The 24,397-nt window shown below is 38.2% G+C and overlaps 1 protein-coding gene across 2 annotated transcripts in view; it reads right to left on the bottom strand.

Annotated features, from left to right (window-relative positions):
• Positions 1–24,397, bottom strand: part of b3gat1a (beta-1,3-glucuronyltransferase 1 (glucuronosyltransferase P) a) — an 86,557-nt gene that overhangs the window by 17,000 nt on the left and 45,160 nt on the right. For both annotated transcript variants that reach the window (XM_082182596.1, XM_082182597.1), the window contains exons 3-4: positions 6,065–6,182; positions 1,574–1,716 (exon numbers count right to left, since the gene is read on the bottom strand). In XM_082182596.1, coding sequence (XP_082038722.1) covers positions 1,574–1,685 — 112 coding nt within the window. In that variant the 5' untranslated portion in view covers positions 1,686–1,716; positions 6,065–6,182. The remainder of the gene's footprint in view (positions 1–1,573; positions 1,717–6,064; positions 6,183–24,397) is intronic.

Raw genomic sequence — 24,397 nt, 5'->3', positions numbered from 1 at the left:
TGCATCTGAAATCGCATTCTGTATAGTAGGAACTACATTTGGTTTGAATCTACATCTGCCATGTTGTCACTCTCATGTGACCTACGGTGTCAATTCTCATCCTCTTCCGCGGCCTCATGGTATAGAAAAGTGTCCATTTGATGTGCACTTCTGAATCTCTAGGTAGTAGTAGATCATCTGGGTGCTTTTCGCCTACTGTTTAATGAAAACACTAAATTAGGATACATGTACACATACTGTTTTTCACCTATATAGCATTAATATTGGCATATTTGAATGCAAGGTTTGAATGGTTGGTTCATGTGTTTAATTGGGGTTGGGGCTGAATGACCTTTGCATCAGTCTATTAACAGCAGAGGTCAATTGAGTAATTTCAGAGCTTTTTAGGACAGTTTTTTGGTTCCAGGAAAGAATGAATTTTCAGTTTTGGCTGAACTATTCTGTTAAACCTCGGTGTGATTAAATGATCATGCAGGAATGATGTTGCTAAAATGATTACAGTGTTACCAAATATCTTCTACAATATTTTCACAAAATGATGGTGTGGGCAGTTCCAGCACAATCCTGCTGATAGCTCATTAAGGGCAGAAATGATGGTGGCACCTCACATATCAGATCTTTATCACTGGTCAATTAGTGCCCTGCTCTCACTTCAGACATTTTAGCACCAGTAGATTAGCGCACTCCATTAACAGTCCAGATGTTCACAGCCTCCTAGGCATCATACAAACCCACGTTAATTGCTTCATGATAAGTTCTATGAATTCACATCTGTAAATCTCCATAAGCTTATGCTATTGACATGCATATATAGATGTATAAATCTTCAAATGCTGGGTGTCCTATGGATCTCCCTGTAGGTTGAGCTAAGGGTGGTCAGTGACTAGTTGTTTGTTGTGAAGCCATTAGATTGGCCCAAATGCCCCATAAATAACAGGCTGTGTACAGCTGGTGTATGTGAATCATCCACTTAAATAAGTGTTTTAATGTGGGAGCTAAAATAAATTGTAGACGTGCAAAGTGGTAATTTTGACCTAGAGCCACCAGAAATGCTCCTCAGAGAGTGGTTTTACTGGTGAAATCTTCTGCAGTTGAATAAATGAGAAGCTGCTGGGTAATTTCATTGGAGTCAGTGGACTTTTAAAGTGAGGCTCATGAACTCAAACTCAACTAATGCGTTAGAAAGTGGTATTTGTTTTTATCCATATGCATAATGATTTTTTTTTCTTCTAAATTAGTTCACATGAAATGGCACACGGCTGAAAGACAAAGTCCACTCGTTCAACTCACGCATTTGTGGTTGGTTAGAGAGAAAACAAATTTGTATTGAAGGAAAATAAAATATTGTTTAGCACTTCCTTTTTAACGCTCTTTTAAAAAATAAATTTGCAGTGAGAATAATGATATGCAAATTTATTTTCTAGCATGACCACATTCAAGTGAGCACAAATAAATCGACTCGCTGAGTTCATCAGAGAGTCTATTAGGCTTTGTGCAGCAACTTCCCATTTTGACTGATAACAAAATTGGCACTGCAACACCACATATCATTATATGTAAGGGAGGTTGGTACCCTTTCGGATGGCAAGCAAGGGGGCAATTGCACTTTGGTGCCACACAGTGATGAGGAGGGTCCATGGTAACACAATTAACACGATGGCAAGAATATCTCTTCTCTTCGGCATCTCCAGGGTTGGTTCTATGCCTGGTCATTACCTGAGACAGGGAAATAAAGAGAGTCAGACAATATTATAAGAGAGAGAGACAGTCTTCTCAAAATATAATTTTACTGAACATTACAGAAGCATCATAGATAAGTTATTCAAAGCTTTAACATAAAAACAAACTGTAGGTGAAAAGATTGTGTATGATCCCTGAAGGCATTATAATTTATACACATGAAAGGAATTCATTTTTGCTGATGACTTGCAGTTTTATGTATCGGTAGACCCAAATGACAGTATTTAGTGCATGCACTACACTGGTTTGACAAATACAGATGAACTACCAAGTGGCACAAACACTTACAAAATTGGATTACAAGGTCCACAAGGAGAAACCACATTGCACCTAGCTGATTTGAACTGTATAGGATTGATTTTAAGCTTCTTTTATTGGTTTCAGAGCACTGAATTACTTAATACCTTCATGCATTTCTGACTGTCTGTCAAAGTGTACTCCAAATAATTTTTTTTTTCATTTTAAAATAAGCAAATGAATAACCATAAAGCAGAGATCAGGAAAACCTGCGTGTGTTAGCCATTATGTCTGGAAGATTTGGAACTGTGTACCATTTGAACACTTTTATATACATGAATATAATACTTATTAAGCACAGACATATCAAAACACAATGGCTGCAGACATTTTCTTGTTCAAAGAAGAAAATTAAATGAATAAAGATTATTTTATGTAAGTAGAATTTATTAGTAAGTAAATATTATTTCTGTATAGCCTATATACTGTTTTTTATAGGCTATATATTCAACGTAAAAACATTTGAGTGACAGCAACATGTGTTCTGATTTAAGTCTGATGATGATAACTCAGCCACTTTGAGTTTATGAATCATTTTCTAAAAGCAGGTTCATTAATTTCATTCACAATAGCACACGTTAATGTTTAATAATGTTTAATTAATGTTTTGACAAATATGCTGCAAACGACGAAATGATTCTTACTGTAACATATGAATTACACAGTACATTCATTACGTAAATTATATATTTTAAATTCAAAAAGACAATTTTTTTTTATAGTTGAGTAATTTGCTTGTCATTAACATTTATCCTAAAACAGTTATCAGATATTACCTTGACCGTTACAACCGAAGCAAAGCATCGAATCGCGGCTCGCACAAGAATTCCCGCCCTTATTGGTTTAAACTTTAAAGCCCGCCTTCTCTGACTTGATTGGCCAATGGCCCTCTCAATCGTTTTGACGTTGACGAGCGCGCTGCTGTTATACGGCTAGGAGCGGTGCAGCATCAAGAAAATCAAATTAGGCCATATTTGACCATATCTGATTATTAATACTCTGCTCAACTGCCGCATATGCCCAACCTCTCCGTCAACCACAGAAGAACTTAACAGAAAATATCCAATAAGAGCGTCAACAAACAGCTGTCATCGTCGTTTCATCGACTTCATAACATGTTTTGATGGATGACGATTGCCATCAAGGTAAGATGATTACTTTTTACGAAACGTTACAAGAATAGTACACTAAGCAAGCACGAGTCCTTTATGATTGATGGGCAAACATTTTTTAATTGTTTATTTCAAAGTATGCACACAGTACGCAACGCAAAACTTGCGTCGTCACGTTTTGAATATGACTTATGCAAATTAGAGCAAATTTTCGATTCAAAACACCGAAATTTGATTTTAAAAAGTTGAGTAATTTGCATCGATGGATATTATTGTGGGCATTAAACATTTATTTTTCTCAAATATTAAATGTTCGTTCACCCTGTCATTTTCTTTTTTTGGACTGACAACCGCATTTACTTAAAGGGGTCATCGGATGCAAAATTCACTTTTATAGGGTTTTTGCATTGCATTAAATGTAGTTTTTTTTGCAGTGTGTGGACACAACCACCATACAATAAAAAAAAAAATCCATTCACTCCTTAATTTTTAATCCTCAAAAAGCCTAAACATTCTCAGTAGAGAGCCTAAGTCCCTCCCCTTCCGGTTGACCACCATGGGACCTTAACTCGGAAAAATAAACTGCGACTTTCTTGACTTTCATAATTATCTTTTAAATTGACAAACATCATATGTGTAATTCAGGGCACAGTTCAGACGGAATAAAAAGATAAGTTGTCTCTTGCCATTGACTACCATTCATATTTTTTCCGACATAAGGTCCCATGAGCCGGAAGCGGAGGGGCGGGACTTAGGCTCTCTATAATCAAGCCGTTTGGATTTTCTGAGCAATATGATGTCATATTGCTTATGCTCCGCCCACGACCGCTGACGGATTGTCCCCTATAGGCCTATGTCAGAGAAAGTCTAATGAGGGGAGAAGTGCCACTCAATAAACTTCCGGTTGCAGTTCCACTCTTGTTCCATATGAGGGCGCTCACAGGACGAGTGCAGAATGAATGGAGGTCTATGGGGCTATACCCCTAAAAATCCACTTTTCTCAGGATATACTTTTTTGTCTAGTAATTTGAATGTTGTTTTCGAAAGGGGATGCAAAGAAATTACACATTGCTTGGTGTTAGATTTTTTTAGAGTCACTTATTTGCTTTAAAAAGTCTTTCAAAATGTCAATGACGTCATACACATCGTACGACCAGAGATACTGCTTTACGGCAATCCTTCAGTCACTTTGGTGCTTTCGCGCTCTGCACTTTCTTTTCTCTCGAGGCATCGACAACACAGCTGACACAGGGAAATACACGTGCTCGATGAGTTTTTGTTTTGTTTGTTTCTGGTCCCGCTTCGGATGCCACGATGCCATCAAGCGGTATCTCTGGTCGTAATCAGTCATTCACTGACCAATCAGCGTTCATTAGCAGAATGCTAGCGTGTTATGGGCAACAACAACTCAACCTGTAAGAAATCGAAAGGACATAAGTACTCGTTCATTCAACTTTCGACCTATAACCCATGTTGAACTTGCAAAACTCAAATCTGAGATTTCTCAACGGCAATCGGGTGAAAGAGACAAATTTAGCCGTCTAGCCCCATAGACTCCCATTCATTTTGCACTCATGGCGAGCGCCCCCAGTGGAACTCTGATTGGAACTACAACCAATAGGACTTAATAGGGCGTTGTAGTGAAAAGGCTTTCCGTAGATGGGCTTTTCCTATGTCACGAAAAAATTGAAGATCGGAAGCACGTCTTTTAGTAGGGATACGGCTCTTCCGGTTAGCTTTTTACAATGGCTAAGTCCGATACCGCTGGACCAAATCTCTCCGCAACCTGCCTGAAGTCACATATGACGATGTGGTTCGGATGGTAAATGAAAACTCTCAAGTGGAAACGTAAAAACTGAGGAAAGGGTACAAGTTCTTCTGGGAGAAATTCATTTTCAATAACAGAGATAAGTGTTTGAATTCTGCTGTAGCCGTTCGCCAGTAAGGTAAACGTTTCTATGGTAACAGCGAGTTGGACCAATCAGCAGACGTTGCTGCTACGCTTAGGATTGTGGGTAGTGTCGTTTTTTTTCATAAGATCGCTGATAAAACATGTTTTTCTTAAAACAAGGTTGATTTCATACGAACTTATAGCTTCTACAGGAGCAAAAACCTTCATTTCACAACCTCATAGCTCGTGGTCCGTCTACCTCGGATGGTTTAGACATTATGGCTGATAATCTAAATCCTTATCGAGAAATACTGTTGACCGGAAGTTCTGAATCCCTACTCCGCGTTCCGGAAGCAGGAAGTGTGACATAGGCCTATTAGCATATTTCCACCCTCAGCCATTTGTATTCTGTCCACCTGGGCAGGTTGCCATGGCAGCACTTTAATGTCTTGTGTTGTAAGCCACGAGTTTATCCATCAAATCTTCATTTACTAACAGAACCTTCGATGTAAACACGCACTAGCCGGACGCATTTAATCGTTGCACTTGTGTGTCAAGTCTTTTGCAGCGTCTCGTGCATGAAATAGAGTGGTGGAGGGATGACGCCAAAACCTGGAGAACTATTTCAACACCTGGTTCCCTTAAAATTTCCCTATGGATTTTTTTATAATGTAAAAAAAATAAGTTCTGTGGTAAACATAACTTGACGATACTTGGACGTTTTGTTTTACCATGTTGTAAACTGCACACACTCACATCTCAAACGTTCTTATCTAGTTTCTTATTAGAAATATGTACGTTTAAAAAAAAAAAAAGGTGTCTTCTACGCGGAAAACTCAAAGGAAAAACTCAGTTTTAAGCATATCGTTGTCGTGTAAACGTACCCCTAGTCATCCTCCTAACAACAGCTTTGGTTGTTATCCTTACATTTAAACCATATAAGTCTCATGCAATCTGTCCCTTTACTACTACAAATTATAAACAAATCAACAAAATGAATATATTATTGTTATTAACTTCTCACCCTTAGTTAGAAACGGCGGATGGCCACGAGCGTGAGGTCCAGCTGTGACGGCCGCATGCTGGAGGTCATCCACCACGCTGTTGGCTCCCAGAGCATCCCATGCTGCATTCCCAAGTTCCTGAAACATACAAACGGACATCTTTGATTCACAAACTACAGATTCTCTCTGTTCATTTCAGAGAACCACAAGGTATAGTTGATGAAACCCATTATTTTGTTGTTCTTATTCCACCTCTTGTCCAACTGTTACAGTGATAATTGTGTCTTTGTCCCAAATCACAATATTAATACCTAGTAAAGCCACCCAGAGCTAATAAATGAATCTTTTTGCATTTGGAGCGGCATTTGTTTGCTCTCTCTCTCCCTCAATCTCAGTGGTAAAATTTGCAATAACAGGAACAGATGAATTGGCTGTCAGGTGCCCTTTTATGCCAAACTTCTTCCTAGGAGAATAATAATTTTGTTATGAAACTATTATCACTGAAACCCATCCAGACACACACATGAAAGCTGGGTATGATGATGCTGTGCCTTGAACCAAGGCTGTCTGTGTGTGTAGGCTGTAGCACAAATGCTGGTTGACTGCAGTAGCGACAGTGTATTTTTAGCTTCTCTGGGGGCAGAAAAATTGAAGAGGAGAGAGAGTTGATTTGGTCGGGCTCTAACTATAAACAGGAGACTGTTCCCAAAACATCAAGATAAAATGTATTTTCTCTCAACGAGAGGACACTTTAAAGTGCCCCTATTATGGATTTTTGAAAATGACCTTTCATGTAGTGTGTAACATAGCTCTAAGTGAATGAAACCATCCTGCAAAGTTTTAAATCTTAAAGTTCACCGTACATAAAGTTATTGTCTTTCAAAAGTAAGAGTCGACTCTGAGTCAATGAAATGAATCGTTTTTCAAACGAGTCATTATGCGTTTTGTTGTGACATCGAGACGAAACATTAGCGTATTGCGTGCGCAGACACCAGGGAAAACTTGAACCTCAAACCGGCAGCTGATTCCTGTGGATACTGGTCTGGATAGCATCATGTCGAGAAGACGCTGTGCTCTACAATGTGAAGGTAAAGGTAAAGCCAGTTTTTTTCACTGCCCAAGGACGAGTATGTGAAGAATCAGTGGTTAAAGTTAATCTTTTCCACGATACCACAGCAGAATAATCCTAAACTTTTGCTGTGTTCCCTTTATTTTAGTTCAATATTTTAGTTTTAGTTTTTTTTGGGGCAATCACACTCATATAATGCATTGAGAAAAAATATTGATCATTAATTAATAACTTGATTGTAAACCATATATAAATCACTCATCAAATCTCTCAAAAGGATATAGATATACTGAAGAGACAAGGGATTTCAGAATTTCCCCCTTCAGTAGAAATAATTTAATCTATGAAATGGACATATCAAAAGTTATCATTAAGGTTTTTATATCATCCTGAAGGGGTTTACATTTCAATAATGACTGACTGACTGTTCATTATCCCACTTATTACATGATTACTTGGCAAATAAATAAATGAATGGGCATTAAATATTGATATGAGTGAAATAAATTTATTATGCGAGATGAAAGAGGAGTGATATGAGACTGTATTGGAGAATGGTTGCCAGGGATGAAAGACTAATATAGGCCTAAAGTTTAGCAGTTGCTTATTAGAAATGTACGTTTAAAAAAATTAAATAAACATAACAGCTTCAGAATTTATATATTTTTTTGCGATTTGAGTGTGTAATTTATGTTGTAGAACAAAACGTCCAAGTATCATCAAGTTATGTTTACCACAGGCCTTTTTTTTAAGATTGATCTTATTTTTATTTTATTTAACATTTTAGAAAGCCATAAAAAAATCTCGAGGGAACCAGTGGCGAATTAGTCTTCCAGGTTTTGACATCATCCCTGCACCACTATATGTCTATTTTTTTCTCCATATATTGGAAGGTTAATGTGTGAACTGGTAGCCAAAAGGGTAACCAAATGAATGCTAATCAAAACTTCTTGGTTAACAGCATTCTTAAAAAATATCTTCTTTTGTGTTCCGCAGAACAAAGAAACTCATGAAGGTTTGGAACAACATAAGGGTGAGTATCACTTTAGCCTCCAGAAAATATTGATTGTCAACATCAGGAGGTCAAACTAAATATCTAAAGGTCTGTTTTATTTTATTTTATTTAGCCGTATTTATATTTATAACCAGATAGACATTTTACTTGTCATGCTGTAGAAAGAGGAAAGACCCACTTCTTAGGTGTTAAAGATTTTCAGGAATATTAAATTTGTACAGTTTGCCGTTAATAAATTAAAATAATTCTTCTATTTTAATTCTACAATTAATTGAATATCAGTTCAATATATTATGGTACTCCAAAAGTGTTTGATTTTAATTCTCATACAGATAGTCAAATGGTCTCTGAAGTGGGACCAGCAAGAAACACAATTTTAAGGTGCTAGGAGGGATGCAGAATTTAAAATGGCTACATTTGATTGGTTGACATATATGTTCAGTTTTGACTATTGGAGTGGATACATTTCAATCAGCATTTATTGGCACGGGGCATGAAATATACATAGAGTTGATTTTGGCGGACGAGATTTGCTGCTGCTGAGCAAATACAATTTGTTCAGCTTAGTCAAAAATAACAAACGAAAGAAAGGCTGCTGCAGTGAATGGTTTAACCCCGACAGGTGGTGCTGGGGAGGAGGAGGGATAACAGAAGCTTTCCGATCACAGGCTAGGGTATAGATGGTAATGTGGATTTGGAAGTACTTCTGATTGGCTGGTGCCATGCTGTTGGAAGAACCAATCGGCGTTCGGTTTGAGTTTCGTGCCTGAACTATGTACACAAAATGATTTATTGTGGAAAGTGCTAGGGGTGTAACGATACACGTATTTGTATTGAACGAACGGTTCGTTGGACCATTTGTCCTGCTGAACAACATTTCGTTATTTCAAATGTAGGCGCGCGGCAAGTGCGCTCATAATCGACCACAACATTGCCCAACATCAAATGACAAACGTAATGAAAGCGGAACGAAACTGCGCTACTCCTTATTTTGTGCTTCACACACCGTTTATCAGTTTGGACCAATGCAGCGCGAGCCGATGTTGATCAAGCGACACTGTTACTACACAGCGCTAAGAGATCCAGTAAAGAAAGCATTTGAATTCGTCACTGAAGTAATAACATCGCTGCGAGATCTAGTGAGAAGTATTCACATTTCTCCGTTATTTACGGATCAAACAGCGCTGACGTGGAAACCAGGAAGAAACATTGTGCTTTCAAGTAGCGTTACGTAGGTTTTATTTCGACATTATGAATAAAATTACTGCCCTCAAATGTTAATCTGAAATAACATAAACCTTTGTTTATTACTACTACAATATTACATTTTTTTATTTTTTTTATAAGGAGCTGTTTTTGTTTTATATGCTCCTAAGAAGAGTCAAGTATAGCTCCATCATTGCTCAAAGTAAAAAATTATCATACTTTATAACGTTAGTTTTAGTAAAAAAAATTAATTTAAATCATGGAAATTTCTCTGGCATTTCTATCTTTTTGCTGTATCGAAAACGTACCGAACCGTGACACCAGTGTATCGTATTGAACCGAACCGTGAATTTTGTGAACCGTTACACCCCTAGAAAGTGCCAAAAAAATAAGGTGAGAATGCTGAATGACGTGGTCTGAATCACAAACATCAGAACCAATCCTTGTCTGACAGGATGGCCTTGACAAGGTCATGCATCAACCACACTTAACCAGCAGTGAACCGAACACCTGCAGGTCGATAACTACCATCCCGTTGTGATGAGAACCTGGTTCTGGTCAATCAGAGGTGCTAGAGTCACTCACCTCAGTCAACCTCCCACTAAGTTTGTAAGCAGTGTCCGTCCGTCACTTACAAGAGGATTTGGAGTTACATGGCCCAGGGATTTTTAATCTCAGTAATGAAAGATGGAGTTGATAAAGCATCTTTTGGTGAATGCTGATGTTTCCACTGAACGAGCTAATTGGAATGCACTCCCAGACCTGAGAGCACAGAATACAGCAGAACATAGTAATTTCTCATTTTCTGCCCCTGCTTAAATATTCACTCATTTCCTGACCGCTGCCCCCTGCTTCGTCCGTGTCCCAGTAATGACTCGGAAGGCTGCTAGGAAAGGTGGCCTGACATGTCATTATTGATATCCATAAAGCCCATTTACCTGATGATCTCAGCAAAGAGGAAGAGTGAAGAGTGCAAGCTTGACAACAGCAGGAACTGTCCTCCAAATGAACACTATCTATCGGTCTATCTGTCTATCTAGCTGTCTGTCTGTCACTCTCGTTCTGTCTCTGTCATTCTTTCGTTCTATCTGTCTATCGTTCTATCTGTCTGTTGCTCTATCTGTCTATCGTTCTATCTGTCTATCATTCTATCTGTCTGTTGCTCTATCTGTCTATCGTTCTATCTGTCTATCATTCTATCTGTCTGTTGCTCTATCTGTCTATCGTTCTATCTGTCTATCGTTCTATCTGTCTGTTGCTCTATCTGTCTATCGTTCTATCTGCCTGTCACTCTATCTGTCTATCGTTCTATCTGTCTGTTGCTCTATCTGTCTATCGTTCTATCTGTCTATCGTTCTATCTGTCTGTTGCTCTATCTGTCTATCGTTCTATCTGTCTATCGTTCTATCTGTCTATCGTTCTATCTGTCTATCGTTCTATCTGTCTATCGTTCTATCGTTCTATCTGTCTATCATTCTATCTGTCTATCGTTCTATCTGTCTATCGTTCTATCTGCCTGTCACTCTATCGTTCTATCTGTCTATCGTTCTATCTGCCTGTCACTCTATCGTTCTATCTGTCTATCGTTCTATCTGCCTGTCACTCTATCGTTCTATCTGTCTATCGTTCTATCTGCCTGTCACTCTATCGTTCTATCTGTCTTTCGTTCTATCTGCCTGTCACTCTATCGTTCTATCTGTCTATCGTTCTATCTGCCTGTCACTCTATCGTTCTATCTGTTTGTCGCTCTATCATTCTATCTGTCTATCGTTATATCTGCCTGTCACTCTATCGTTCTATCTGTCTGTTGCTCTCGTTCTATCTGTCTATCTGTCTATCGTTCTATCTGCCTGTCACTCTATCGTTCTATCTGTCTGTCATTCTTTCGTTCTGTCGTTCTATCTGTCGCTATCATTCTATCTGTTTGTCGCTCTATCATTCTATCTGTCTATCGTTCTATCTACCTGTCACTCTATCGTTCTATCTGTCTGTTGCTCTCGTTCTATCTGTCTATCGTTCTATCTGCCTGTCACTCTATCGTTCTATCTGTCTGTTGCTCTCGTTCTATCTGTCTATCGTTCTATCTGCCTGTCACTCTATCGTTCTATCTGTCTATCGTTCTATCTGCCTGTCACTCTATCGTTCTATCTGTCTGTTGCTCTCGTTCTATCTGTCTATCGTTCTATCTACCTGTCACTCTATCGTTCTATCTGTCTATCGTTCTATCTGTCTGTCACTCTATCGTTCTATCTGTTTGTCGCTCTATCATTCTATCTGTCTATCGTTCTATCTGCCTGTCACTCTATCGTTCTATCTGTTTGTCGCTCTATCATTCTATCTGTCTATCGTTCTATCTGCCTGTCACTCTATCGTTCTATCTGTCTGTCATTCTTTCGTTCTGTCGTTCTATCTGTCGCTATCATTCTATCTGTTTGTCGCTCTATCATTCTATCTGTCTATCGTTCTATCTACCTGTCACTCTATCGTTCTATCTGTCTGTTGCTCTCGTTCTATCTGTCTATCGTTCTATCTGCCTGTCACTCTATCGTTCTATCTGTCTGTTGCTCTCGTTCTATCTGTCTATCGTTCTATCTGCCTGTCACTCTATCGTTCTATCTGTTTGTCGCTCTATCATTCTATCTGTCTGTCATTCTTTCGTTCTGTCGTTCTATCTGTCGCTATCATTCTATCTGTCTGTCATTCTTTCGTTCTGTCGTTCTATCTGTCGCTATCATTCTATCTGTTTGTCGCTCTATCATTCTATCTGTCTGTCATTCTTTCGTTCTGTCGTTCTATCTGTCGCTATCATTCTATCTGTTTGTCGCTCTATCATTCTATCTGTCTATCGTTCTATCTGCCTGTCACTCTATCGTTCTATCTGTCTGTTGCTCTCGTTCTATCTGTCTATCGTTCTATCTGCCTGTCACTCTATCTGTCTATCGTTCTATCTGCCTGTCACTCTATCGTTCTATCTGTCTGTTGCTCTCGTTCTATCTGTCTATCGTTCTATCTGCCTGTCACTCTATCGTTCTATCTGTCTGTTGCTCTCGTTCTGTCTATCGTTCTATCTGCCTGTCACTCTATCGTTCTATCTGTCTGTCATTCTTTCGTTCTGTCGTTCTATCTGTCGCTATCATTCTATCTGCCTGTCACTCTATCGTTCTATCTGTTTGTCGCTCTATCATTCTATCTGTCTATCGTTCTATCTGCCTGTCACTCTATCGTTCTATCTGTCTGTTGCTCTCATTCTATCTGTCTATCGTTCTACCTGCCTGTCACGCTATCATTCTATCTGTCTATCGTTCTATCTGTTTGTCGCTCTATCGTTCTATCTGTCTGTCATTCTTTCGTTCTGTCGTTCTATCTGTCGCTATCATTCTATCTGCCTGTCACTCTATCGTTCTATCTGTTTGTCGCTCTATCATTCTATCTGTCTATCGTTCTATCTGCCTGTCACTCTATCGTTCTATCTGTCTGTTGCTCTCATTCTATCTGTCTATCGTTCTATCTGCCTGTCACTCTATCGTTCTACCTGCCTGTCACGCTATCATTCTATCTGTCTATCGTTCTATCTGCCTGTCACTCTATCGTTCTATCTGTCTGTCATTCTTTCGTTCTGTCGTTCTATCTGTCGCTATCATTCTATCTGCCTGTCACTCTATCGTTCTATCTGTTTGTCGCTCTATCATTCTATCTGTCTATCGTTCTATCTGCCTGTCACTCTATCGTTCTATCTGTCTGTTGCTCTCATTCTATCTGTCTATCGTTCTATCTGCCTGTCGCTCTATCATTCTATCTGTCTATCGTTCTATCTGCCTGTCACTCTATCGTTCTATCTGTCTGTTGCTCTCATTCTATCTGTCTATCGTTCTATCTGTTTGTCGCTCTATCATTCTATCTGTCTATCGTTCTATCTGCCTGTCACTCTATCGTTCTATCTGTCTGTTGCTCTCATTCTATCTGTCTATCGTTCTATCTGCCTGTCACTCTATCGTTCTATCTGTCTATCGTTCTATCTGCCTGTCACTCTATCGTTCTTTCTGTCTATCGTTCTATCTGTCTATCGTTCTATCTGTCTGTCATTCTTTCGTTCTGTCGTTCTATCTGTCGCTATCATTCTATCTGTCTGTCGCTCTCGTTCTATCTGTCATTATATCGTTCTGTCTCTGTCATTCTTTCGCTCTGTCTGTTTGTCGCTCTATCGTTCTATCTGTCTGTCATTCTTTCGTTCTGTCGTTCTATCTGTGTCGCTGTCATTCTATCTGTGTCGCTGTCATTCTATCGTTCTATCTGTCTGTCGCTCTCGTTCTATCTGTGTCGCTGTCATTCTATTGCTCTGTCTGTTTGTCGCTCTATCGTTCTATCTGTCTGTCGCTCTCGTTCTATCTGTCATTCTATCGCTCTGTCTGTTTGTCGCTCTATCGTTCTATCGTTCTATCTGTCTGTCATTCTTTCGTTCTGTCGTTCTATCTGTCATTCTATCATTCTATCTGTTTGTCGCTCTATCGTTCTATCTGTCTGTCGCTCTCGTTCTATCTGTCATTATATCGTTCTATCTTTCATTATATCGTTCTGTCTCTGTCATTCTTTCGTTCTATCTGTCTATCATTCTTTCGTTCTATCGGTATTTCGTTCTATCTGTCGCTCTCGTTCTATCTGTCATTCTATCGCTCTGTCTGTTTGTCGCTCTATCGTTCTATCTGTCTGTCATTCTTTCGTTCTGTCATTCTATCTGTCATTCTATCGTTCTATCTGTTTGTCGCTCTATCGTTCTATCTGTCATTCTATCGCTCTGTCTGTTTGTCGCTCTATCGTTCTATCTGTCTGTCATTCTTTCGTTCTGTCGTTCTATCTGTGTCGCTGTCATTCTATCATTCTATCTTTTTGTCGCTCTATCGTTCTATCTGTCATTATATCGTTCTATCTGTCTGTCATTCTTTTGTTCTGTCGGTCTATCGTTCTATCTGTCTGTCGCTCTATCGTTCTATCTGTCATTATATCGTTCTATCTGTCTGTCGCTCTATCGTTCTATCTGTCATTATATCGTTCTATCTGTCTGTCATTCTATCGTTCTATCTGTCTGTCATTCTTTCGTTCTGTCGTTCTATCTGTCGCTGTCATTCTATCATTCTATCTTTTTGTCACTCTATCGTTCTATCGTTCTATCTGTCTGTCGCTCTCATTCTATCTGTCATTCTATCGTTCTATCTGTTTGTCACTCTATTGTTCTATCGTTCTATCTGTCTGTTTGTCTACCTGTCATTCTATCTGTCATTCTATCATTCTATCTGTTTGTCGCTCTATCGTTCTATCTGTCATTCTATCGTTCTATCTGTCATTCTATCATTCTATCTGTCATTCTATCTGTCATTCTATCATTCTATCTGTCTGTCGCTCTCATTCTATCTGTCATTCTATCATTCTATCTGTCTGTCGCTCTCATTCTATCTGTCATTCTATCGTTCTATCTGTTTGTCACTCTATTGTTCTATCGCTCTATCTGTTTGTCTCTCTATTGTTCTATCGTTCTATCTGTCTGTTTGTCTACCTGTCATTCTATTGCTCTGTCTATTGTTCTATTTGTCATTCTATCGGTCTGTCGTTCTTTCATTTTATCTGTCTGTTTGTCTATCTGTCATTATATCTGTCATTATATCTGTCTGTTCTATTGTTTTATCTGTCTTTCTATCTGTCGTTCTTTCATTCTGTCTATCGTTCTATCTATCATTCTATCTGTCTGTCGGTCGTTCTATCTGCCATTAGATATGTCTGTTGTTCTATCTGTCTATCTGTCATTATATCTGTCTGTTGTTCTATCGTTCTGTCTGCCTGTCTATTTAATCAGATCTGTCTAATCAGACATTGTCATTTGAGAGGGTTGAGTGTCTCTGTGTGTGTGTGTCTACAAATGGTTGAAGTTCTTGACCTTTCAATCATAAGTCTTAGACATAGTGAACAGCTATGGCTCATAGTCAGCGCTATGCACACAGATTTACATCTCTGCATTTGTATGCATTGGCTGTATGCTGTGCTCCGCTCAGTGTTGTTAAATAACCTAATCAGCCAGAAGGAGATGGAGGGAATGCTATTCCCACTTTGATTTAGAGGGGAGTATTTTTCCAGTAAGGGTAAGTGAAGTAGGTCTAAGCCATTTGCACAGAGATAGATGTGATTGATGGTGAGAGTCCTGTCTTCAGCGTACTAGCTCAGCACTGTCGAGAGATTCAAAGGCTAGCCTCAGGCTGGCCATGTCAGACTGAGAACCTGCACCAAGACCTGTCCTCCTTCCACTATTCCATTTATTTTCAGTTTACAGATTGTAATCTGAAGGGCCAGCCACCAAATTCAGGCTGAGGCCAGAGATAGAAGCAACTGGAATTGGTGCCCAGGCCGATGTGGATTAGTTACGATGGCTCTTGTGTTGATCTGAGATATTTATGAAGTCTCTGAGCAACATTAACCAACCTTATGTATATTTGCATTTTTATACGAACATTCCAGGGTTCGATACAAAATGAGCTCAATCAACATCAATAAAAACATTTTTTTTTTAACTTTTTCCTTGCAAATCAAGGTTACAGTGAGGAACTTCACATAAATGTGAAGCTTATACTTTAAGTCTTAAACACGTTTTAGGTTTACAGCATTACGTTATTACGTAGTTACGTAGCACAACAAAGTAGTAAAATTGGATATAACTTCAAATGGAAAAGGTTAGTAAGTGATTCTTCCACACTATAATCATGTTAACATGCATAGTATTTATAATCATGTTAACATGCATAGTATTTATATTTTGTGGCTATATTATTGAAAGGTTTATTATTTTAATCTTTACCACATTCACTTCCATTGTAAATTATGCAACTGTTATTTTTGTGGTGATCAACATAATGCCACAAGTGCTGTCGACTGAGCTTAACTTGTGCTAAACCCGGAATATTCCCAAATATGAGCCTTTGAAAAATGTTTCTGACAGAACAAGAAACTCACATACAAGATATCTTAAAACGGACTGATGTGAGAGAAAGTTCAGCATCTTATATAGCTACAGTATATGCCATATAGCTGATTCTTTTTTTTGTTTTTGTCTCTGCTAATTAGACTTCTTTAAAGTAAATCTGCTAGCTTTTCACATGAGACTTTTGTGGTCCAAAACGCAGATCAAAGTCTAACACACAACTCGTCATATGTCCTAAATTTTTTGTTGAATTGCAGAAATCTTTGCTCCATTTTGAATAATGGTGTTGTTGAAAACTTAGAGTAAACTTAAGAGTTTATTGAACTTAAAGCATGATAGAGAAAACAACTCCATTTACCATAGTTCAAGTGAAAGAAATACAGCATGTGCAGTAATATCCCATTACAAATCATTTTAATTATAATAGACACTGGTCCTGATGCTGTAAATACACACAATATCAATACGCACTGTATCTTAACCTTTGAATAAAGTGGGCTGTCTGGATGACCATGTTAGTATGCTAATGACCAAAGTATTTCATTCATCACAAAAGTCAAAGGTCATTAAATCACAATCCCGTGTATTTCTCCCTATTACAAGACTTTCAGCTGAACGGGGCTGTTGTTAATAGCCTTCCAGCACTGATCTTCAGTTCACTGATCACAGCATTTTTAGTTGCTAGCTCAAAAGTTAATCAGACTGGGAGAAAGCAAAGTGTGGAGGCCGTCTAATGAGGTATGTTGAGGAATTCTCACTCTTGGGACTCTTCTGAGTCACAGCTTCCAATAATATACATGGACATGCTGGAAAAATAAATGCAGAATTATGAATTTGATTTTTGCTAATTAAACCACAGGGAAATCACCTGAGGTAGAAAAGTTTTTTTTTTTACCCCAGACTAATTGGTGTGGATTTTAATAAGGAGTAGGCGGATTGGTGAATGTTCCTAGTATCTAAAACTAGGCCAGGTGTAACATTTTTTTTCTTTTTAATACAATTCATTAATAAACTGAAGAAAAAGTTAACTCAGAAATGAAAATGTATTTGTTCATCTTCATGAGAAAGCATTCTATGTATGTAGTGTACATTTGTTGATTGTTTTCATTAGATTTTTTTCCTCACAAAAAAATTCCCTCAAGTCATACAGATTTTTAACGACATGCAGTGAATCAATTTTCCTGTTTGGGTGAACTATTCCTTTTACTTTCCTATTCAACTTATTTTCAAATACCTCCTGGTAAATTCATAGATAAACCTGGACACCGTGTCCTTGCTCTATAAGGAAAGTTAGTCTATATTTGTAAAGGGTGAAAGTCGTTTGAGAACTGTACACTTTTTTTTTTCTAGAACAGCATCCTGAATCTCTTATCATCCAAGATAATAAGTTACATGACCTTTGAAAGTTGGACAGGAGGTTCACGCTCTCTGAGGGTCGATTGCATGTTCAATAAAAGGCCTATTCTTTGCTAGTCTTGTTCGTGTTGTCTTGTGGCATACAGTACGTTACTCATTGCTGCTTATTTTTTGTTCTGATTCCGAGTCGTACTCTTTTCAGGATTCTTTGCTGAATAGAAAAGTAAAAAAGAACAGCATGAATTTGACAGAATTTTTTGTACAGCATTTATTTGACATATAAATCTTTTGTAACATTAAAATGGCTTCACTGACTATTGATCAATTAAATGCTTCCTTGCTGAATAAAAAAAAAAGATTTCTTTCAAAACATGTTTTTGAATGGTAGTGTAGATATATTGTTTATAACGTTTATCATCATCATCATGACACATAACAAATCCAGACATTTTTAACCCAGCAAATTATTAAATGAACAAACTGAATTTACCATAATAAGGAGAGGTAAGAACACATTTTCTCACTTCTCATTTGTCATTATCAAGCACCGGAATTGCGAGACGGTGCCGCATGCGCTAATTAAAATTATTTATACTGCAACACAAAGTGTCCTATGCAATTTTCTATGCAAACATCAATACAACTCTGTTGCTCTCTTAATTGCATAATTACTCAGACTGATGATGTGAGTGATTTTGTCCTTTAGCTTGCTGTCGCATGCTCTGAACCGTAGGTGTGCCACTGCAAGCCACAGGAACACACTGATTTACATTGATACCTCCCTTAAAGATCAAGGTAATTATACAGCCATTAGCACCATCTCTGTTGAACTCACTAAGACATGGACTATACTAACTAGTAACTACATTTAAATGAACACATGTGCAACAGAATATGCTTATGAATGGAGATATTCTCTGAATGGACATACGTGGACTATGTTGCTATTCCTTTCTGTGTCCAGGGATGCTGGAAAACTGCATATTAAAGGGATAGTTCACTTTGAAATAAATTTTTGGTATGTTTTAGCTTACCTCAAGGGCATCCAAGATGTAGGTGTCTTTTTTTCCGCAGTAGTTTAAATTTTTATATTTTTAGGTCAAACTGTTCTTGTCTTGTCCAAATTAAAACAATTCCCCGTCGTCCAAATTAAACAATTCCCCATCGTAAGTACACATTGATGGCCTAAGACACGAAACTAGCGGTTTGTGTGAGAAAACGAACAGTATTTATGTCGTTTTTACCGCTTATACACAGCCATGTCCGAGTGCTCTGATCTGACGTGTGCGCAGACTGGTGCATAGTATATACACACTAGATGTCGCCTTGTCTACGGCAGTTCATTGGAACGAATGTCTTTAAGGCGACATCTAGTGTATATATCTATGCACCAGTTTATGCTCAAACAGCAACATTACACACTAACTAAAGTTAGAAAAGTGAAATCATAATCAACCACCCCTTTTACGCAATATTGCACGGGCCAGATCGCTGTTCTTAGATGAATGATTGATTTAACGACTCATTCATAAAGACAGTGTCTTGTTTTGTTCCTGAAAGAATCAGTGTTTTTTGAACAAATCAGTTGAGTGAACAATTCAGTGACTCATTCATAAAGATAGTGGCCGTTTCTCAATATGCGTTCTTGTCTTTATTTGTGGACTTGTGAAACGTCATCAGTTGCGTCATCCAATTCAAAGTTCACATCCAGCCAATTACAGTTCAAATCCCTGGATGTGTTCTTGATCCGCCCCTTTTATCGAGGATGCATCGAGAGGTGACTTGAGACAGCCAGGTATCCCAGAATGCATCTCGCACTAACCAGCAAGCGTCAATAGCAGAGGGGAAAACCCACGTAGTTTAAAAATACAGCTGTTTCTGTGTCACGAAATGTAGTTTTTAGAGTTTTTCAGGTGAGAATGTAGTTGTTTAAAGCTCAAATCAGTGGTTTATTTATAAAGATTTGGTAATTTTCCTAGTTTGGTAATATATCCTAATTTAAATCTGAATGTGCTTTGATATTTTTAAATAGCCCGATGTATCCTCAGGCTGTAGCAAATAAAAAATGGCTTAATACAGGTTGTGCTGAACGTTCTCAAGTTATACAGTGTGGTTCTGCCGTAGAGGTTATGTCCTTGAACAAGGAAATGCAATACAGCCGACATTCCTTTTGACCTGATAGGATTTCTCTTCTCTCCTATCATTTTTCTGGCATTCTACAGACAGCAATACACTGAGTGCTTACTCCAAAGTCACATTTTAATGTACTCAGCGGTAGATTAATATGACAGAAGGAAGGAAAGAACTGCTGACACACTGGGATGTTTGGTATCGGCAACAGCAGAAAGTGCGGTGTCAATGCTTCAGAGCACAATGAGTGATTTTGCAGTGAAACCTGACATCTGACTGGCTTCTTAACCCACTGTAGCAGCACTACCAGTGTCATCATGGCACTGAACAAGCAGAGAGGGAAGATAAGAGAAAGGATACATAGCTGGAGTGAGATAAAAATAGGCACAGAGAAGATGTGTAAAAAATAAATGGACACAGGTCTGTTGTGATGATATGGTTGCGGACAGCAGCAAAAACAAGTGAAGTACTAATAGTACAATTCAACAACATAAATCATTAAAGAGACGTTTAGAAGCGTATTCAGTAGGCATATGTCACATAAATAATTTAGTTTGAGTAGGACAATATTGATTTTCCCTGATTAATTGTGGTTGATTGATATTTTAACAGTCCTGAAAGCAATTCTTATTATAAGATCGATCTTCTTTGCCTATATTTTCAATGGCATCTGTAGAGTGCATTTGGGTCCTGTTGTTAATGTTTAAAGGTAATATATTTTTTAGTTAAAAAGCTTCTGTTTCCTGTGACATTTTTCTGCACTTTTTGCCACATTAAAAAAATCATACCTTGTCTGAGGTGCGATTTGTCTGAACTGAATGCAATAAGTACTGCGTAATGGTAATAAACGTCTTTTGTCCTGTCCTCAGAAATGTCCTGTTTAATGTGTTCATTTTTATTCTTAAGGACACAGTGCCAGAAGTCTGCTCTGCTGAGCAAAGCTAGTGATGACGTACATGTTTGGGCTGAGATGAGATGGATGCTTGCATGACCAGACAGTGTAAATCTGCCTCGAGGTTCTTGTAGAACTAAACAGCTTAAGTCTAGCAAAGCACACTCATAATGACAAACAATGGCCCACACATCAAGGAATCAATCTAGCATGCCATTCATATGGCTGTAGTAGTTCTTATACCACTTATCTACACAGCCACCCACAAAGGCAAAGAGGTTAATACTTCTCTCACTTGTAATGCTGTCGTTTCAGAATGTTTGATTTGAGAAAGGGATAAAATACATGAAACCTAGCTGAATTCATTTCCAAGAGCCGAGGGAGAGATTGAATAGGAAGGATTGATTGCTGTTGCGCTGTGTGAGATTAAAATTCATCCCTGACTTAGCAGTGTTCCATTTTTTTCCCAATATGATTTCCTTAAGCTCACGCGTAAATTAACATGTTACTGCTTCCGACTTTGTGAAGAGCTACAGGGATCCAACACAGGGACTAGTTCACATGTAGTTACTTGAAAGGATAGTTTGCCAAATTGAATGAAATGAAGGCGTTTTCATTTTTTGGGTTAACTTTAACAAGTTAATCCGAATGAATCCAAATAAGTTTGCAGGGCTCCAGACTAACTTTTTTTATTAGGAGCGCTGTAGCCCCTGACTTAAAATTTTAGGAGCGCAAGCAGAAAATTTAGGGGCACATCTTAAATCACCTTGCAATGCAATTATTCACATTTCCCCCAAAAATAACTGTATTACTGACAAATGCTTTGATAATAAATAGACTTAACGTACAGAAATTACAATGTGCAGTTTTATTTTAAGTTCACAGGGCTCCAGACTAACATTTGAGGGCAGCGGCACTAAGTTCTACAGAAAGTATCTGGTAGCACTGTGGGATGACAAAGCACTGAGCTTAATTTGAGGTGTAGATAAAATTAACTTGAACTATTATCATTCATAATGTCTTAATATTAATTCAATAGCAAAATGAGTGACAAAATAGATATTAGGGATTGAAAATAGCCAATAAGCGCCCTCAGCAGCTATGTTTACAATGGTAATTTAATTTAATTTATTTTTTTAAATAAGTGTGAGTTTTCCTACTTCTTGAAACTTTTAGTTTTATAAATAGAGACAATCTTTAAAGGTTGAACAAAAAATGTTTTGGTCAACACATTAAAAATAACATTTAAATATGATATTATAGTTTTGAAGTGCTGGAAAAAGATATGTGTAGGCTACTGTTATAACCACAGTATACCGTTACAGTTAGTGTTACTACATTAAATCCATGGTGAATGTTGCTGATCTGTGGACCTAAAGCCTTCTATAACTTGTTCGTTCATGGCACATGTTTCTCCTGGTTTCCACGTTAGCGCTGTTTGATCTGATATGGTTTATAACAGAGAATTCTGCGTTGAATCTGAATGTTTCTCACTGGATCTCGCAACGATGTTATTAATTCTGTCGCGAACTCAATGGATTTCTTCACTGGATGTCCACGATGTGACGGTGTTGCGTGATCGAGATCCGCCCGCGACTGGCGAGAGAAGCTCTGCGCTGTCTATTATTGGTTCGAACTATTAAACGGTCCGTGACGCAGAAATGAGTAGCGCAGTTTTTTTCCGCTTTCATTTTGTTTTGATTTATTAACATGTTACGGAATACTCTATGCTTGAGGCTGAGAATGTGTCTAACTAGCATATTGTGTTTAAACTGCGAAGTGCCTGCACTGTCTGCAAACTTCGTTTTCCCCGCAGTTCTGGGATAGCGACTGCAACATTCGCAGTTCATTAAGTTCGTCTCCTTACAGTACCTCAACCAGCTGAATTCTCGCAGCCAGTCTTCCCGAAAATGTTGGGTTCGGGCCTTTATCACCTCACAAACCTCTGATTCTGAATCATCATCCGGCTGTGTCTGTGACATTGATATTTGTCTCCGTCTCCTTCCCACGGACGTTTACGCGCGCTCGATTATCTCTAGGACCCTCCCCCTCCACACATTAGCCAGTTACAGTGGCCATTCCCAATTCTTCTCACACTCATTGGCCTGCCACACATTCCGGATTCATTGACGCGCCCCTTCCGTTTAACGTGTAAAAACAAAACAAATTTACTGGTCGCACATGTGCGACTGGATGAAAAATTCAGTCGCACACTCTCAAATTTTGGTCGCAGTCTGGAGCCCTGGTTTGCAAAACTCAAAAAGATTTGAGGTAATCAGTTACATAACATTTTTCACATTACGAAATTCAACACATTTTTATTTTGCACTCGTACATTTTAATTGCTCTTAACTTGAAATATTTGAGTAAGCTAATTCATACTTTAAACTTAAAATTATCATGTAATCTCAATTTAAGATAAATATTTTTAGTAGAAGAAACTTGGCTAGCTTTAACTAGCTATTTCAATAAATGCTTACTTGCTAATTGGTAACACAATGCTTTGATCGCAAATTAAAAGAAACAAGTTCATGAAACTCAAAACAATGAAACAATTCAGATTACTTAAAATGTGTCAGTTTTGAGAACTCAAAAGAAAAATAAATTTTTAAATACTCATAAAAGTTGATTTTAATTGAACTAATTGGTTTAATTTAAGTTTATCCTACTCAAACCTATTAATTATTTGGAGCATTAGGGTTTGCAGTAAATCTTGCAGATTGTGTGGGCATTATATAACTTTCATATCAACAACAACAACACTTGTTTTTATTTGTTTCTATTCTGTTCTAAAACAGAACTACCATATCACTTAGGGAGGACCACTATTGTGTACCGCCTCAGGGCTTCCAACTGCTAAAAAGTTGGGCATCCATCTTGCAAATCCCACAGAGGATTGTGGAAATCTGGATTTATATTTTTCAGTAGCGAAGGTTCTCCTCCTCCCTCTGGTCTTCCCTGGGGCCCATCATACTGTAACAGAAGTTCTCCACCAGTGCTGTTTTTCCATAGCTTTTTGGAGAGCCTCCAATTCCCTTATTAAAGGAAATGCTAATTAGCATCCCTTGTCAAATTTACTTCATGAGCTCTTTAGGACTCAATAAGTGTCTCCTGCAGAAATTCTGAGCCGCAATTGGGCGAAATAATTAAAATTTTATGAAAAACCCTAATAGTGAACTACTGCATTCAACAGTGCTATTTGTTCCTGTGTAGTTTTTTTTATTAATAATAGAAGAGTGTTCTAAAGTGCTACCCATTTTAGTATGTACTAGGAAATGTCTTTTATAGTCATGTCCTCACCTCACCTCTTCCCCATTTATTTCTCCCATCTTACTTCACACACATTTACTGTGCATTAATTTCTATGCATACAAGATATGTTGAGCTTATGTTGCTATTTGCATAGTTTAGCAGCTGCGCGCAAACAGGCTAGGAGCATGTAAACGCCATACGGACGTACTTGCGGTAAATGCTACACACTAGAAACGCTCTTCAGTGATGGGATTACTCTGAAGAGCAGAAAAATAGACACGGAAAAAAAGAAAAAGATTAAGTGTGGATTTACTACACACTCTATGGCTCATTTACTTGCATTACTCGCAGCCATGTAAACGCTAAAATCATGTCACATAAACGAGCCACAATGCCATGGGTTTGTCTCACTCTCTGTGTTGGACATTCATGGATTTAATCGTGAGTTTGACTCAAATGCGAGCACATCCGT

Source organism: Leuciscus leuciscus (genome assembly GCF_965113295.1).
Source record: "Leuciscus leuciscus genome assembly, chromosome: 10".
NCBI lineage: Eukaryota > Metazoa > Chordata > Actinopteri > Cypriniformes > Leuciscidae > Leuciscus > Leuciscus leuciscus.
Note: the sequence above shows the minus strand (reverse complement) of the source record. Positions and strands in the feature narration are given on the sequence as shown.